General features: G+C 43.6%; 1 protein-coding gene across 1 annotated transcript in view; it reads right to left on the reverse strand.

Annotated features, from left to right (window-relative positions):
- The window catches only part of LOC119725183, a 36,327-nt gene that overhangs the window by 4,812 nt on the left and 13,883 nt on the right, over positions 1-17,632 (reverse strand). Inside the window, exons 17-36 of the mRNA XM_038196544.1 lie at positions 17,278-17,451; positions 16,721-16,873; positions 15,732-16,312; positions 15,061-15,275; positions 14,174-14,352; positions 12,949-13,097; positions 12,154-12,345; positions 11,509-11,677; positions 10,367-10,507; positions 9,560-9,724; positions 8,410-8,583; positions 7,374-7,648; positions 5,985-6,163; positions 5,519-5,847; positions 4,745-4,972; positions 4,141-4,305; positions 3,046-3,523; positions 1,980-2,124; positions 1,080-1,253; positions 178-415 (exon numbers count right to left, since the gene is read on the reverse strand). Of these exons, the coding sequence (XP_038052472.1) occupies positions 178-415; positions 1,080-1,253; positions 1,980-2,124; positions 3,046-3,523; positions 4,141-4,305; positions 4,745-4,972; positions 5,519-5,847; positions 5,985-6,163; positions 7,374-7,648; positions 8,410-8,583; positions 9,560-9,724; positions 10,367-10,507; positions 11,509-11,677; positions 12,154-12,345; positions 12,949-13,097; positions 14,174-14,352; positions 15,061-15,275; positions 15,732-16,312; positions 16,721-16,873; positions 17,278-17,451 (4,503 nt within the window). The remainder of the gene's footprint in view (positions 1-177; positions 416-1,079; positions 1,254-1,979; positions 2,125-3,045; positions 3,524-4,140; positions 4,306-4,744; positions 4,973-5,518; positions 5,848-5,984; positions 6,164-7,373; positions 7,649-8,409; positions 8,584-9,559; positions 9,725-10,366; positions 10,508-11,508; positions 11,678-12,153; positions 12,346-12,948; positions 13,098-14,173; positions 14,353-15,060; positions 15,276-15,731; positions 16,313-16,720; positions 16,874-17,277; positions 17,452-17,632) is intronic.

Here is a 17,632-nt window from a genome sequence, read left to right on the forward strand (position 1 = left end):
TCCGTCACAACTTCACGTGATCGTCCGGCGTCTTCGGTCACGTGCTAGAATGTCTCTCCTAAAGGTCTCGCCAACTCTTCCTTTCATAAAATTATTGGGGTACTTGTGCACGGGCGTTGCCAGGAAAAGCCATAGCCAGAAACAAACCAGAGTTTCACAAATGGTCCTTCCCCTTACCATCGATAGCTATCTCAACGTTCTTGCAGTCCAGTATGGTCGGTAGGGTAACCGTAGTCCCGTCCAGCGCCAACAGCGAGAATGGCAGCAACGCCCGCGGCATTGTCGCATCGAACACCTGTCCCCAGAATAACGTCAGAAGACCGCTGCGATCGCCACTCAGGGTGTGCGCGACGATCCGCGGGGACTCGGCGTACTTACTGGTCATAGCCAGTGCCCCTTGACCTCTGATGATGACCTGGGATAAAAGAAGAGTTTTGTAAATGAGTTCAGTGTGAGGCAATAACATGAACGCAACTCAATAATATTTTTGCTTTAGCTCCTTTCACCAACGTATTTTATAAACACTAAGTTTTTTTTCAAACGCTTGTGAGAAAAAGATTCACAAACTACTTGTGTGGAACTCGAACCCACAACCTCTTGCTTTCTAGTGCAGTCACCTTACCACTCGACCACCGAGCTTGCCGAGTCAGCTGGCTGGTTCGAATCTGATATAGCAGCGGGTACCACAACCAAATTATTCGTAAGATGGAATTTGCGTCGGGATGATGGAACTTCTGTTCACGTTGAAATGTGTTTGAAATGTTCACAATTCCAATGGAGGATTTTTATAAGATGGAATTGGCGTCGGGGTGATGTAAATCAATTTTAAGGGTCTGCCCTTCACCGATGTATAAACACTGTATACTCAATGTGTTACCTCCTAAGTGAAAGTTGGAAAAAATCACTCGGTTGGGCCTCGAACCCACGACCTCCTGCTTTCTAGTGCAGACATCTTACCAACTGACCACCAACCACCGAGCAAGCAGGATCAATTGGCTGGTTTTGGAGAACTTGGTATTAAATGTTAACAGCAAATATGCCAAGGAAATCACAGTTGAAAGTTGCCGACTTTGTGTTACCTCATCAAATTCGAAAGTGTTGGTGTCTTCGTCTTCTCCAACGATCAGCGTGCCCGGCACGACGGCAAAGCGGGGTTGGATCTCGGCACCAAAGAACGTCGGGTTGCGTTGCACAAGTACCTCCACTTTGTTCATCGCCGCATAGCTGCCATGTGCACTCAGGTCGATAAAAATCTATGACATACGACGGCAACAATGTAACAATTTTAATAATAAAGCAAATGAAAAAGAACGTAACAATTTTTTGTTTCAGAACCAATCTGAGGAATGTTAACTTGTCTTCATTGGTAAGAAATGTGGTGAAAACTGTTGAGCAGTAAGCACATAGTGTTAAATTTATGGGAACAATGTGCTAAAAAAAGGTGGATCCTTCTGGGGGGGGGGGTAGAGGCTGTGCTGTGCTGGGGGAGGGAAAGGGAGGTGAAAGGCTCTCATAAGTAAAAAATTGCTTTATTTGAGAAAAGTTCGGTCGCTGCCGGGGCCCTCTGCCACCCCCCCTTGGATCCGCCACTGCAAAATAGTGAGACGACAGTACAAATATCTCCATGCACACACAAAACTTAGTACATCTACAACATAAAACACACTGTAAGATTAGACAAGTTTTTCTGCTAAAAATGTAATAGTTAAGTTTCTGATAACTGTTAAGCAGCACGACGAAATTGGCCCCTGATATTTCTGAAACATTTTTGTTTTGATTTAAAAGATAAAAGAGTTGTACTACGTTTCGGAGGTGGCAGTTAAAAGCCCGCTCAACTCCATTTCTTTGTTCAACAGTTATTTGTGTATTTATGCAATGAGTTGGTTTTCCTTGTCGTTCATCTCAAAATTTACAAAATTAACGTTTATGTCACCGGCAACATTTGATTTTAATACACAACTGGTATACAGCTCTCCTACCTTGTCTACGTTAGAATCGATGAGAACCAGTGAATACTGATTGGGCTCCTGTTGGGTTCTGCATCCCGTGACGTCCACATAGCCGTTGGTGTGGTCCGTCGTTTGGCTCCCAATCTGGCTCGAGATTTTGAAATCAGACAAGTGGCTGTTGGAAAAATTAAATAAAAGTCAAAAAACTTTGTTGGGCTTGTTGATTTGTTTCTGACAAGCTCATGGTCTTCATCAACTACAAGGAACAAGTCTAGTCACTTAAATAAAAGATACCTTTTTAGGACTTGAGTTACAGAGCTCGTATCAGGAGCTTGCGACACCATCACGGTGTCTTTATCAACTGGTGTTGTTGAGGCCCTCACGTGAACCGTCACGTGACCAAGCTTGGTCACACGACAGGAGGCGGTCGTACACGTGGACCAGCTCGTACCCTCCATCTCTGTTAAAAGGTTTAGTCACCTCGTGGCTGATTTGTGATGTAACTTACGCATGTGCACTAACAGCAACGTCATCATGAAAATTCGTGGTCCTGGCTCCCTGCTGTGCATTTTGATGTGCACGGCTATTGGTAACCAGTGATGGAACCGTGTCCCGTGGACTGGTTCCAAATAGTCGACTAGAGTAGTCAAACTATCCTTCATTCAAGCGAAGTTTATTATAGTCAAATTATGGTTAACTCTTGTTCACGCCCTGACTTGATCTGTATGTTGAAACAATTAGCCGATGATACCGAAGTCCGTTTTGGACACTGACAATAAAATTGCATCAGTGAAGGGCTAACTCTACATTGAATTTACTTGACAATTATTTATCTCATTCTTTTGGCGTACATCATAATGCCTCAAGACACATAGAAAGGGACGACAATGTAGAAACGTTCAGATTACATCCACTCATTGTTAGGCTGCATAGCGCCCTCTATTGTTGATGCACAGAGTTCAATACACCACACTAAGTAACTTTGAGTGGATTGTTATCAAGATGGGCAAAGATCAATATACAGTGAAAGTATGTGAAAGAAAAGATGAAAGAATGTGAAAGAAAAGATATGTGAAAGAAAACTTTCACAACATACCTGTTGCACTGTGGGTACACCCGGAGAGCGTACGCATACACTTCGTTGAAGAATGAAATCGTAATCTTGGGTGTCTGATTACCAGTTAAGTAGTAATTCCCGTCCATGCCGGTGCCTGAAAATATACTGCTGAGATGGTAATAGCCATTGCCGGAGGTGTGATATGGGGCACCGTCTGAACGAATCTTGACACCGCCATACGTGTGGTACTCCATTGAGCTGTAAGAATTGCCACTGTTCAACGGCAGCACGACATATTGGTCGATTGTCGAACTCCCCGCGGACGCACGCTTGTTGTCCACGATAAGCTTGCGCGTCGGTTGGTCTGGGTCCACGCCTCCTTCTAAGTAAACTGTACCGGAGGCCACAGCATGGTCGGGTCCGTTGCCACCTTGCGTGAGGAAGTCGCCGATGAAGTTGTAGTGGGTGTAGTAGATCGCGATGCGGCCGCCAGAACCGCCTCCGCCATAGCTTGATCCTACGTCGAGGAAAAACAAGTGGATGTTTTCTTTGAGTTGTATATAGAATCCTTCACAGGTGAAAATGAACCTGCATGCCACAACTGATCAGAACCAGTCAGCGCCATTTTGCCAACGTAGTAGATTTTATAAACAGTAAACAAAGTGCGTTAAGTCAACTCCGTGACTTTTTTTTGATTCGCGTACATGTCCACATATATAGCTGACTCAAAAAGACAATTTGGCAGTAATAACTCCCTGTTATATTTGCAGAACACAATAGGTCACTGTTTAGGAATAAAAGCACAATACATTTTGAAACCAAGATTTTTTTTTCCAGAGAGCAACTTTTCAACATCATGTTTGACTTATACATTCATTATCACTGCAACAACGTGTCAGTTGGGTACCACAAACAAAAATGCATTTGGAATCATTGTCAATAAACAACAAACATTACTCACTAAACAAAAATCCAACGTGTGCATCCCAATACTGCTGAGTTTTTGTATAAACAAATGAATATACTTTGGCAAGCTCTGAACAAATTTTTCCAATGATGCATTGCAAAAAAAATATGCCTTATTATGATAATATCTCAGTGACATAATAGAAAACATCAAACAACAATTCAAACCTTGTCCACCCCTGGTTTCAATGGTCCCAGCCCCGTCCAAGTGATTCACGTAGGCCAGTATGCTGCCCCCAGCACCCGCTCCAGAGTTGCCATGACTGTTCTCCCCGTTGCCATGGAGACGACCTTCCACCCTCAGGTCATCGCTGATATCAAGAAGCAGGGTACCTAAAGAATGACATATCAAGATACACTTTTATTTTTTTCACGTCAAATTTTTTTGAGCTCCTAAGAAGAGAATGTCGCTTAATACCAAATTAACATGCTTAGCAAAATTCAGCTGAGTACCAGTGAACAGCAACATGCATCAAATGACACTTTGGCTGGTAACCAGGGCCCAATTTCACGGCACTGCTAAGCACACAAATTTGCTTAGCACAAAACAAGTCTTGCTCATAAAAGCAAGTTACCAGCCAAAACTTATTTGATTTTCATGCTAAGCAAATAAACAGCTGAATACCAATCACGAGCAATATACATCACATGGAGTTTTGGCTGGTAACCTGCTTTATAAGCCAGACTTTTTTTGTGCTAAGCAAATGTTTGTGCTTAGCAGCGCCGTGAAATTGGGCCCAATAGTTGCAAATTTCTGTTCATTAAAACCTACCTCCGCCTCTTCCCCCATCGTCTTGGCTACCGACCCCGCCTCCGCTTCCCATATCTCTAGGACGGTAAATAGACCCGTAGGCATCTGAGGAGTATATCCCCCTGCTGGAGCGTCCACCACGGCCACCGTGGCCACCCCCAGAGCCCCCACGCTGACCCCGTTCTGTGCTCTGACCAAAACCACGACCCTGACCAAGGGCATGGCCACTGAAGTCCGCGTGGAAGTCACCTGAAATTGAACCAATTTAGGATTATTGTGCTAACAAAAAAGTACATGTATTTCAGTACTATCAAATGATCTAAAGCACACTTTTGTTGATAATGAAGCTTTTGACAATCATAGCCATGGAGTAGAGAAGCCTCTCAGCAAGTTCAGCCTGTTTTGCTGAGAGAATAAAGATTTGGATCCCATATCTGACATTTTACAAGATGGTTTAATCCCACTTCTGACACCAAGGTTTGGAATATCTGCGGTGTCACAAATGCGATGCAAACATTCTACATCCCGCTTCTGACACCATGGTTTGGGCCTACCTGTAATGTCAGCATTGGGATATAAAACTGTTTATATCCCACTTCCGACACCAAAGTTTTGGTATAACTGTGACATATGATGTGGAATACAAGTTTTATCCCATTTCTGACACCATATTTTGGGTTCAACTATGTCAGAACCGGGATCCCGCTTTTGACACCATAGTTTGGATATAATTGTGGTGTCAGAAGTGGGATTCAAATTTTCTTTAACTTAAAAATGCATACTGTGCATACATACCTGCAACATCAATTGTGAGATCTTCTGCGATAACATGCAGCTGATTTGTCCTGACGTAACCGCCAGCGTTGACGACAAATCGCTTCAACTCAAAGGTGAACTCGCTCTCGTCTTGAACGGTGAGCATCTCCAGCTTGCCGTCTGACCGCACCGTCATGTTGACGCACTCGTAGCGGCCCGGTGGCTGGTCGCGGGAGTTGCCGTAGGACCACATATGGAGCATGCCCCCACTGTCCACAGTGAAGTCGCCGACGTCGGCCAGCGTGCCGTTAATCTCCATCCACACGTCGCGCATGCTGAGGCGAGGGGGCAACTCCAACTGACCATACCTGAAAAAGAGACAAAAGACAGCAACTCAGATGTTTAAACCTGAGACCTGGACCAAATGTCATGGAGCTGCTACAGTTTTCTGTAAATTCTCATATTTTACGAAATTTAACAAAAACAAAAAGATCATAAAACAAACCTGTATAGCATGACATTGGCCGCAAAGTAGATATCCACCCAGTCGAATCCAAAGGTCTGGTTCCGGCCAACATGTAACACGGCGGATCGATCGCCAAATAGTTTGCCACCGCGGACTTGAACAACTTCCGCCGAAGTGTCGCTCAGTATGGCTATATGTGCGTTGCCATGGACATGGACCTATGATACAATAATGAAATTTAAAATAAATGAAAATGAAATGTAAATGGGTTTAAAAGTCTGGATATCAGTCCTATTCCAAAGGCAGAAATAAAGATTTATGAATTTTGGGATAAAAATGATTCCCTAAAATTTTGTATTACTATACTTCATATCATTGGTGAACAATTCAAAGAGGATCTCTTTTCTACCTACAAAAATGATCTCTTCTGTTAATAAAATAATGTCAAATAAAAACACCGTACCAAGGCCCCCCCCAAAAAAAGTCTCCGGTTTCTGGTATGGAGCGTGCCCAAAAAGTGGTGCGGCGACGCGGCTTTTTTTTTTTTTTTACGGCTTCAAATGTCGGCTGATGACTGCAAATGGTGCCCGACTAAACTTAGTGCAGTGGCGTCACCAGACTTTTCAGTCTGGGGGGCACAGGGGGGGGGCACCAGCATTTGATGGGGGGGGGGGCACTTAGGTGGATACGGATCGCCGTCCTGGGGGAGGGGTCTAAGGGGAGGCCCCCTCCCCTTTGGAAAATTTTCGCTTACGGAGGATGGGCTAGATGCAAAATGGTGCCACATTTGATGCTAAATTCGATCTGAAGATATCTCAAGAAATTGCTATTTTTGAGGTAATGATTTTAACAACGCGCAGAATTTTGCAGAGGATAGGGGGCACCAGCATTTGATAGGGGGGGGGGGGCACTCGGGGGGCACTAGGTTTTCCAGGGGGGGCACGTGCCCCCCCTGGCCCCCCCTTGGCGATGCCACTGACTTAGTGCAAATATATGGGAGTCCAGAGAGGCAACAAACAAAGCTTGTTCTCGATCGTAACCCCATCCAAAAACATGTTAAAATTGTGCCGCAGCAGGATTCCAGTCAAACCAGTGAGTTTGGCGGTTTTGAGACATCATCTTTCATTGAAAAAAACCTTTTTCATTTTGCCGACGCGCATGGCTATGGCGACGCGCGCACATACCAGAAATCGGAGACTTATTTTTTTTGGCCTAATTAGCCAGTTCAGTATTTCGGTAATCGAAAGATCGAAGGCACATGAACGCGTAGGCGTACGAGGCATGGTGTCAATTACGAGCATACGTCAGCGATGATATCCCAAATAACCTCCGGTCATTGAAACACTGAACTGGCTTATTGCAATCATTTCCAAAAAAAATCTGTGAGTTTTAAGAGACTTTCTGGAATGAAAAAAAATATGGCCTCACCTCGTCAAAGTTGTAAGAGTTTGAGGAATGCCAAAGCCACGTTATCCCGCCGGATCGCGTGATGTCATCGTACTCGCCATTCAGCAGATTCCGTAGGTCACCGTGGCTATAGGTGGCCGCATGAGGGTACGGGCGGCCATTGTTGTTGATCTTAAGGGTCTTGTGTAACGTCACGCGCGTTTCGTTAAGATTGGTTTCGTTTGCGTCGGTCACATTGTTCATGTACTGCTCGATGTAAACAGTGCCGGCACCGCCAACTTCGTAAGCACTGGAACCTGTAAAATAAAATGGTTTCTTTTAACTGGCGGTACGGACAATACCTAAAAGGCATTTGTTTTTCATGTTCGTTTCCAATGATAACACCACTCAAAATCAAAAGAAGAATGTTCAAAACCTAACCTGTTGAAGTTTCAGCTATGTGGATATTACACTTTTTGAGAAAACAGTGAAAAACCATAAACAACCTTCTGATTTCAAAACACAATTTTGTCAGAACTCTTTATTCCACATTGATTGGAAATCATCTATATTTCATGATTTCTTCTAAATGACAGCAAGCCAGACAGAATAATTTCAAGGAGTGTTTAGTACCCGTATGATCTTAAATCCAAGCAAGCATTTGTTAATAATACAGTAGGTTACTTTTGGGATGAATGCAAATGATCCTACATGCCTTTAATTATTAATAGAGATCTTATTTATGAAACGTCCTGAAAACCAGTTCAGCAGGAAATTGGTGACTGGGTTTGAACTGGTTTAGCTTGTTTTGAACTGGTATGAACTGGTTTTGAAATGGTTAAACCAGTTCAAAAACAGTTTAAAACCAATAACCGATTCCCAGTTCAACTGGAACCAGTTGAAACCAGTTGAAACCAGTTGAACTGGTTTCAACTGGAGTTTTCAACTGGTGCATCCTCATTGGAATTCAAATTACACAACTTGATGTTCCTGAAGCAATTTAGACCCATATTATGCCAATTAAGTTCCCCAGACGCGGGCCTAAAACTCCTGAAATAGAGGTTTAAAAAAGTCTTACCTCCTCCAGCAGATATAGTGCCATTGAAGTTGCGGATCGTTTGGTGGTAAACGGCTACCCTTCCAGCAGCACCGCCGCCACCGCTGTTTCGTCCATTGCCGCCGTCGGCCGAGAGGTGACCGTAGCCGTCTAGCTCTTCGCAGTCGATCCAGATGCTGCCACCGGATCCACCGCCTCAAGGAATAATGGGAAATGGCGGAGAGGGAATGTAAGTATAAAACAGACATTTTGTCAAGTCCACCACAATTTAACTTGCGAGTCGAATCACAAGTCAAGCGATAGACAAGTTACAAGTCCATGACAAGTCAATCACACGTCAACCGCAAGTCCAACACAAGTCAAATCAAAAGTCTATCATTGATCTATCATAAGACAATCACAATTCAGATAACAAGTCAATCACAAGTCAAACCATAAGTCAATCGGAGGTCTTCCATGAGCCCATGACAAGTCAAATCACAAGCCCATCATAAGTCAATCACAAGTCCATCATAAGTCAATCACAAGCCCATCACAAGTCGTGACGAGCCTATTACAAGTCAATCACAAGCCCATCACAAGTCCATCACAAGTCAATCACAAGCCCATCACAAGTCAATCACAAGCCCATCACAAGACAATCACTAGCCAATCACAAGCCCATCACAAGCCCATCACAAGTCAATTACAAGCACATCACAATTCCATCACAAGTCCATCACAAGTCAATCACAAGCCCATCACAAGTCAATTACAAACCCATCACAATACCATCACAAACCTATCACAAGTCCATCACAAGCCCATCACAAGTCAGTCACAAGCCCATCACAAGTCCATCATGTCAAATTAATACAAGTCCACCTCAAGTCATATCACACATCAAATTTTCCATCAAAAGTCAAATTACAAGTTTATCACAAGTCAAATCTCAGGTCCATCACAAGTCAAATAACAAGTCAAACCATACTAGCCACACCCTCCTTAGGTTTGCGTTCATTTCACATGGTGATTGTGACCGAGCTTGAACTAGCTACCATGGTCACTTGATTACAAAGTTATATTCTGATTGGTCCATACGCACTATGTGATTGACAAATTAAATTCATAAAGCCAATTTCTGATGCAATTTTAAAAATCATTTATTGTTGTTTATGGCGAGAAAACTTACCTGCATGAACGCTGTGTGTACTGTCAGGTGTCTCTCCATTGGCCGATATAACACCATCAATGATCATGTGACGTGTCGTGATCTTCAGAGCCCCGCCCCCACGTCCGCCAATACCCCGTCGCACTACAATATTCTTCAAAGTTTCATCACCGAAGTAGAGCTGGCCTATACATTTTACAAAGTAAAATTAAAGATATCTCATGTGTACGTGTCTCAAGTACAGGCATACAACTTAAATGTGTAAAAAAAGGGGAAATTCCCATCTTTAAATAACAAGAGTCTGTACAGTGTTTTTCAATTTCTAATAGCATAACATGCATAAGGATGAAGTAATTTATTTTTAAAGGTGGTTGTGCATTTAATCTTTTTTCTTTTTTGCTGGAGCTGTCACATCGTGTAATGTGTGCATTTTTTGTCTAATTATTTTGTATAAGAGCACTGAACGCTCGGTCTGAGGGTAATTTTGCAGGTTGTGGGTTCGAGTCTAGCCTGGGGTCATGGTGCATGTGCCCTTGGGCAAGGCACTTTGTCACTCATTGCTTCTCCCCACCCAGGAGTAAATGGGTACCAGTGAGGACAGAGATGGTTATTGTGATTGAATAAGCTTGCTTGCGCCTAACAGGCAGCATCCAGCTGTATACTCCCCAGGAAGCTGAGATGGTATTTTGAATGTTTCATTGGCCCAATGATCAGGGGTAATAATAATACTGTAAGCGCTGTGATTTAGTTTACTAATAAGAGCATTCTTAAATGCCGATTATTATTATTATTGTTACTATTTTAACAAAGTTATACATGTTAACGTACCATACTGCTGTCCGTATCCTCCAGTGCTGCCATAGTCTACAGGGTAGTAGATGGAACCGTAGGCAAGGCCGACCAGTGATTGACCTCCACCGCGACCTCCACTGCCCCCGTGACCCCCGCCACTACTTCCGCTACCACTCCCTGCAAAAGCAAAAGCGCAAAAAGAAACTAGAGATCAAGACCAAACAACAAACATAATTGTTTTTTTCTTGTCACCAAACCTTCCTGCAATATCTTAAACGAGAAAAAATGGGAATAGATCTGAAAATGCTCCGCAAAGTTAAAACAAAAGCAAAATTTCAATTTGTTAGAGGTACAATTCCCTGCAAAGTGTAACCAAGAAAAATTGTGACTGGATCACAGAAATGCAGGCTAAAGTTACAGAAAACGTAAACATTGTAGTTTGCTACCCCAACTCTGCCAAACAAAAGGGAAACGCAAAACTATTGCTGGATGATGGAAACATAGTTGTAACGAGTCACTGATTTTTGTGACGTATGTATATGTATACATTATTCGCAAACATTTTGACGTGACGTGAACAAAAAATATTTTTTGCAAAGTTTTGCTTTTATTTTGGGGACTAGAGTCTTATTAGCTTTCCTCGAGTCGAGTCGAGTCATTCTGATGAGGGACTCGAGTCGGGTCGAGTCATTTGCTCGCAGTGACTCAAGTTGAGTCGAGTCATTTGCCCTTAGGGACTCCAGTCGAGTCGAGTTACCCAAAATTGTGACTTGAGTCGGACTCGAGTCGAGTCATTGACTCGAGTCATTACAACTCTGGATGGAAATGAATGCAAAGGATACAGTAAATGTAAAACTTTATTTTGCTGTCATAACCACTCCCTCCGATTCTCGAATCCGGTGTGATGTCACTTCCGGTCACTGACCTGAACGACGAACTAGCGGCGGGTGACAAAAAAACTCGCCGCCATTTTGACTTCATGTGTGCGTTTGTGTGCTGAAGTTCTTCTGGTTGCTACGCGTACGGCGCACGTGCCATTGTTATCACCCAGCGGATATCAGTTCCCCGAATCCGGTCAAAGTACTCAGAAGTTTCGGATCTGAGAATAGCATCACAAAAAGTTTTTGACCACGTCACAACACACATCTCTACATTTTGCTTTCACTACTATTGCATACCATATCCTTGGCCAGGTCCCTCCGACGGCTCGTACCCTTGACCCCTGACCTCCTTGGTGATGTAACCCCCGTGGTCCAGGTTGATCTCGCCGCCCGAGTACACCGCCACGAGGTGGGCAGCGGTGAGGTTAAAACGATCGTTGGATTTGAAGAGGCCTCCACCGTAAACCTTTTGAGTCAAGAAAAAAATCATGATATTCTGAGACCAGCAACTCAAAATTTCAAATTTCAATTCAGAGGGTCAGGGCTACAAATCCCGCCCCTGGCATTATGGTGTGTCCTCAGGCAAGCCATTTTACCCCGATTGCCTCTCCCCACCTAAAATAGAAATGAGTTCCAACATTAGTTTGTAGTGTGGCCAAGTGGTTAGGATTTGTGACTCATGATCAGAGGGTCAGGAGTTCGAATCCAGCTGATAGCCATATGTTGTGTCCTTGGGCAAGCCACTTTGCTCCTACTTGCCTCTCTCACCCAAAGAGTATAAATGGGTATACCAGCATTAGCTGGGGAGTAACCTACGATGGATTGGCATCCATCACGGCTGAATGGGAATATTTTCAGTTGTTTCATACCACGGAAACCGGAGATAAACACCACTTTAACACATGTAAGCCATATCAGGACGGACAGGACTTATCGACTTACCGTCATGTTGGTGACGTCTATATCCACGCCAATGTGTTTGTCGTACGAGAACAGCTCAAACGTCCCTCGGTCCTGGACGTGGATGGATGATAGCTGGATCTCGCCCGACAATGCGTATTCACCAATGCTGCCATTAGTATCCACGGAAACGTACCCCCCATCAAAGACAAAGAGGTCGTCAATGCCTGTGACCTGTTGAAAGTTCAAAAATTGTTACAACAGTTACATTTGATGCCGTATGGAACATAAACACACACCTCCAACATGGCTGCCAACCATCGTCAACTAGACAGAGTTGGGGCTAACTGAGTCAAACTATGGTTAACAATAGTTTTTGCGCAAACTTGATCTGATACACCGTGCCCTCCGGAGACGTGCACACAATAGGGAACAAAAGATTGTATACGTCTCCACAGGGCAATTTCTATAGATTAATACGTCTCCACAAGGTTTCCACGAAATAGATATATGGATTTTACTCAAAAACTAGGAATTTTCAAGGTGGGTTGATCTGACACAAATGGAAGAGTTTTAGAAAAGGAATATTAAGTCCAAATTTCAGCCAAGGAAATTAATTCTGGTTAAAATAAGAGCATTTTCAAACTTCACTTTCAAACTCGAAAGCTTTACTACACCAGAACAAAGAAATGTCTCCACAAGGATACAAATTTCAGTATGTGTGCCCAAGATGTTGATGCTATTATCAAAGCAGAACATTCCAAATCCCCCCCCCCCCCCAAAAAAAGAAACAGCCTCACAAATTAAATAGTTTGAGTTGTGGTGGGCTTTTGTTACCTTTCCTGAAGATTTCATTTCCACGCCTTTGAAGAATGCTCGGGGAGGCATGTTCATCTGACCGCTCTCATAGATGCGACTGTTGAATGGAAGGTCTGGATGGGTCACGTTGACGGTGATATCTTGGGCATAGCCGACGTGGACAAATCCTGAAGAACCCAAAAAACCAAGTTTTCTTTAAGTTTTACAAAGAGCCCTTGAAATTAAAATTGCCCCAAAAAAATACTGAGGAGGAGAGTGGGAGTGGAGGGGATCAGCATCGTATTGAGGAGGCACAGGCTGGGTCAAGAGGTGTACCAACGTAATTGTGGGTGGGCCCACACCTGTTGGCCGACCACGCAAGACTTGGCAGAGCTCCATGTCAGATGACATGCGACTGCTTGGAGTCAATGCGAGGGATGCGACGGACAGGGCCAAGTGGAGGAGAGCCATAGGGAGAAAGCAGGCCAACCCAGAACAGACTGGACAACGGCCTTAAAACCGAAATGATTGATTGAATGGCAACATGCAATTGACTGACAAGTTAAAATTTACATAAAATTTACTTATCTCGCGTATCACGACATCCATTGACTTTGTGTGCACACCCGGGTTATTTCAAGCGAGATACAACCTTTGTCATTGAAAACTCGCGTTTCGCGTACATGACGTTGCATGCCATTTTAGGAGATACGACCTTGTTGCATGGACACGATGAAATGCAACCACCACATAGGAAGTCAGAGATTTCATTGGTTTACATTAAGAAGTACAAAACACATTACTTCACAAAATGAAAATACTCACAAAAAAATAACAAAAAGCTGATAACTTCAATTTTATAGAAAAACAGAGCAAACCCATTTGTAAGTGTCCTATACCCTTTGGGATTTACATTTGAAAAACATCTGGTACACAGATTGCTCAGACTGATTGGCACATTTTAACTTTGAGTTCTCCAGACCAAAGACACTGTTGCTAATCACATGATTCGGGGCAAGCTCTTGCATAGTTACGTAAGAGACGCTCAGCACCAATACACTGTTCACAATGGGTGAGAATGGCACAAAGAAACCAGACCATGCCGGAGCTGGGGGTTGCTAGCGTAAGGCTTGCCCCGAATCCAAGATATTGTAACAGTCTCTTTGGTTGGGAGAATGCAAAGTTAAAATGTGCAAAGCATTGGACCAAGTCAACGTTCCAGATTTTATTCACATTTAACTCGCAAATAGCTTTTTAGGCATACCAGTCGTGTCACCAAACAGTTCACCGACATAGACGTCAACATCACTGGTGAGGTTATCCATAGGCACGACGGCTAACTGAGCCCTGCCGGTGATGTACAGCTCATCAAACTCATAGGAGTTGGTTTCTGTCTCTGGTTCGATCCAGGTACGGGCACTGTCCAGTTCTCTGTGTTTGTATCTATGGCAACGAAACAGATGATCACTTAAAATGATCACAAAATTCTTCGCAGGAACTGTATTAAGCCGGAAAAAAGGGTAAAAAGGTCTCTGGTCAGCACGTGCGTCGATTTCAATCATGCGCGTCAATTTGTTTTCCAAATTTTCCGGGGTAGCTACAACAGCTAATTTTTTGTGCCAAGGAGTGCTAAGGAATTGGATAATTGCACAAAGGCAAATGATGGAGGGCACCAAGGCAAATGATGGAGGACACTAATGTATATGAGGACACAAAAAATCAAAATAATAATAAAAAACAACAGTGCCGGTACCGCCTAAAAAAGGCGCTCATGGCGCTTGAGGAGAAAGTCAAGTTAGGATTGTGTGTTGTGAAAGTAAACTTGTTTGTACAGGTGAGATTTTATGTTTGTCTTAAATGTTGTGATGGATGGAGATGATTTGATAGCCAGAGGGAGTTGGTTCCACACTCGGGCTGACGCTGCAGTAAAGGATCTGTCACCCCAAGGAGTGGAGGTCCTGGGCTCATGAAGCATTATGAGCTCACTGGAGCGGAGTCCGGTGTGTGCTGTAGACATTTCCTTCGTTCGCGTTCGCGTTTGGTGAAGCTTCAATATTTAAACTTAACCTGGAGTTTATCTTGAAATTGCAGATGTTTACTTCTATGGCAGATCACACTACAGTAAAAACAAATAATTTCCTCCACATTTACCTGTCGTAGACATTCTCGCCACCAACGTATATCTCAATCTCCGACATTGCGGCGTAGTTGTAACCTGAACTCTGGGTACTGGCTAGAAGGAAAATCAACTTATTGGCGTTCCATCGGACGGGCAGATCCGCAAAGGAACCGTAGTAGCATGACGAACTCGGTAGAACATAGTTGCTTGTGACATCGCGAACGACGTTGTTCAGAGAAGATTGGACCTGGGTAATTAAGAAGTTTTTTTATGGAGGTTGGTCAAAAACTAAACCAAATTATTTTAAACACTTGAATGAAGCACACAACAATTTCAACATACAAATAGAAGCGACTACGTTGAAAAATTGACTGTGTCAGTTGTTCTGAAAACTCCAGAGTCTTGTCAAGGACAAATTTATGAAAAACAGTTTGTCTGACTGAAACCAAATTCTTTGTTGGTCTGAAATGGACTTCAAGGTTTAGGCTTAAGGAACACAGCAAAACATAGCAAAATATGGAAAACATGGAAATAACAGGAACATTTTACAAACTCTGCAGGCTCGGCATGTGGTTAAAACTTACCCAAAGACTTCATGCTTTCATTTTTTAATCGACCACGAAGAGGTTAAAGACAGATTTTGGATGAAAACTCTGCCTAGATTGACATTTCTAACTTATTAATGATTTGACTTAACAAGTACCTTGAATTTTGTTGGAAAGCTACAAACTGGATACACCCTGATGGTGTTGACGAAGTATTCCGCTTTTAGATTGATCGTGATTGTCGTCGAACTCGAAGTACTTAGGAAATACTGGTGGATGTCATTGTTGAGCGTCTGATCAAAGAGATAGTGGAGTATATAGGAGGTTCCGTCGTTTGGAAGGCCATAGTAGTGAGGGTTGCGGTTGTAGACTGCAGAGGAGGACGTAACGGTGATTCCGGAGCTTGCCGTATACGACGCTGTCTTGCTGTACGAAGCCGGGACGTTGCTTATATCAAGACGCTGACCTACGTTCTCAATCTCGTTGTTGACAGGACGCCGACCGGTATTATCGACTCGGAGCACGCTGAATCCAGTGTGGAGGTTTTTCAGGTAGAAGGTTCCAGATGCTCCAGCCTCGGCCGGGCTGTGGACGGGACCACCCTGGACGTTGTAGGCACCTTGGAAGAAATCGTGGGTCACGTTGCTGGTGTGGTAGACGGCGACACGGCCTCCTGAGCCGCTACCAGCGGTAGAGTCGCCCGAGCCCCCATTGGCTTGTATCCCTCCAGTGTGGCCGCCTGAAGCACACAATGAAGAACAATAAAGTTATTTGACAGGAAGAGACACGTGATGGATCACTAGTTATCAGAAGTCCATCCAAAGTCTTCACAAGTAAATTATAAGTCATCCAGTCCCAAGTCAACTCACAAGCTCTGACTATTTGTTTGTTGATATTATTCATCTTCTATTGCTTGTGAATTGACTGACAATTAGTGAAAGTGTCTTGCCAAGGGACACCCACTTACAGAGAGAGAGAGAGAGAGAATACTCCTTAAGTGCCAATTTTCCATGATGTAAATGGGCTCTATCCCACGACTAAAATACTTTTACCAGTATTTGTCCACAACTACTAAACTTCACAAAAATGAATCCTCTGGAGGGAAAAAAAGACACTCCACGTGGATTTTTTGTAGGAGGCTACTGACCTGTCAAGGCTCCAGCATAGATGAGGATGCTGCCACCGCTGCCACCAGATGCCCCCGACTGACTGCTACTCACACCGATATCTAGACTATTTGCTCTGATGTGACCATCCACGCGCAGGATACCATCCACGGCAATGTCTAGTATCCCGCCCCCTGAAAGAGAGGTGAAAAATCGAATTAATTCTCCAAAATGAACCAGTTACTCTCCTTTTCTACAAAGCTGTTCAAAATATGTAAGGAGTTCTGGCAAACTGCAAAAAAACTGAACGAGGGTGATTTGTTTCAATTTTCAGGTTACTTGATATTTGCGATGCGTCTTTAGACACATCGTTGGAAATTACCTTCTTTCATTGATTTCTTCAAAATGACAGCTTGCCGGAAAGACTAATTTCACAGGAAGTTTAGTCCCATTACTATCTTTAAACCAAGTATGCTTTTCAACAATGATTACGTCAGTTACTTTTTTGATAGCTGCAAATGATGGACTGTAGCTTTAACAAAAATGAATACAAATTTTAAGACAAATAAAAATAGGTCCAATCAGAAAACATCTGTACCTATGCCACCGCGCGATCCGGCGCCCCCGCTTCCGAAGGACGCTGGGTACAGCATGTTGCCATATGGGAGGTTCCGTTTCAGACGACAGCTAACGAACCCATCGCATGGGCCACGCCCTCCAATGCCACCATGGGAGGCGCCGCTGTTACCAAGGCGATGAGGAACACCTGGTGCTGTTTCCAGAAAGAATAATATGCATAATATAAATTTTATTTTTAAAGAGATTTAGGTTTTCAAAAGTGTATTAATTTCACACAAAACGCAGAATGTGTCGCGGATGTTTAGGAAGACGATTCCACCACCGCTGCCACCATTTGGACCTCCCCCCGAACTACCAAACTCCCCCCCAACTAC

This window comes from Patiria miniata, unplaced genomic scaffold, assembly GCF_015706575.1.
Source record: "Patiria miniata isolate m_02_andy unplaced genomic scaffold, ASM1570657v1 HiC_scaffold_18, whole genome shotgun sequence".
NCBI lineage: Eukaryota > Metazoa > Echinodermata > Asteroidea > Valvatida > Asterinidae > Patiria > Patiria miniata.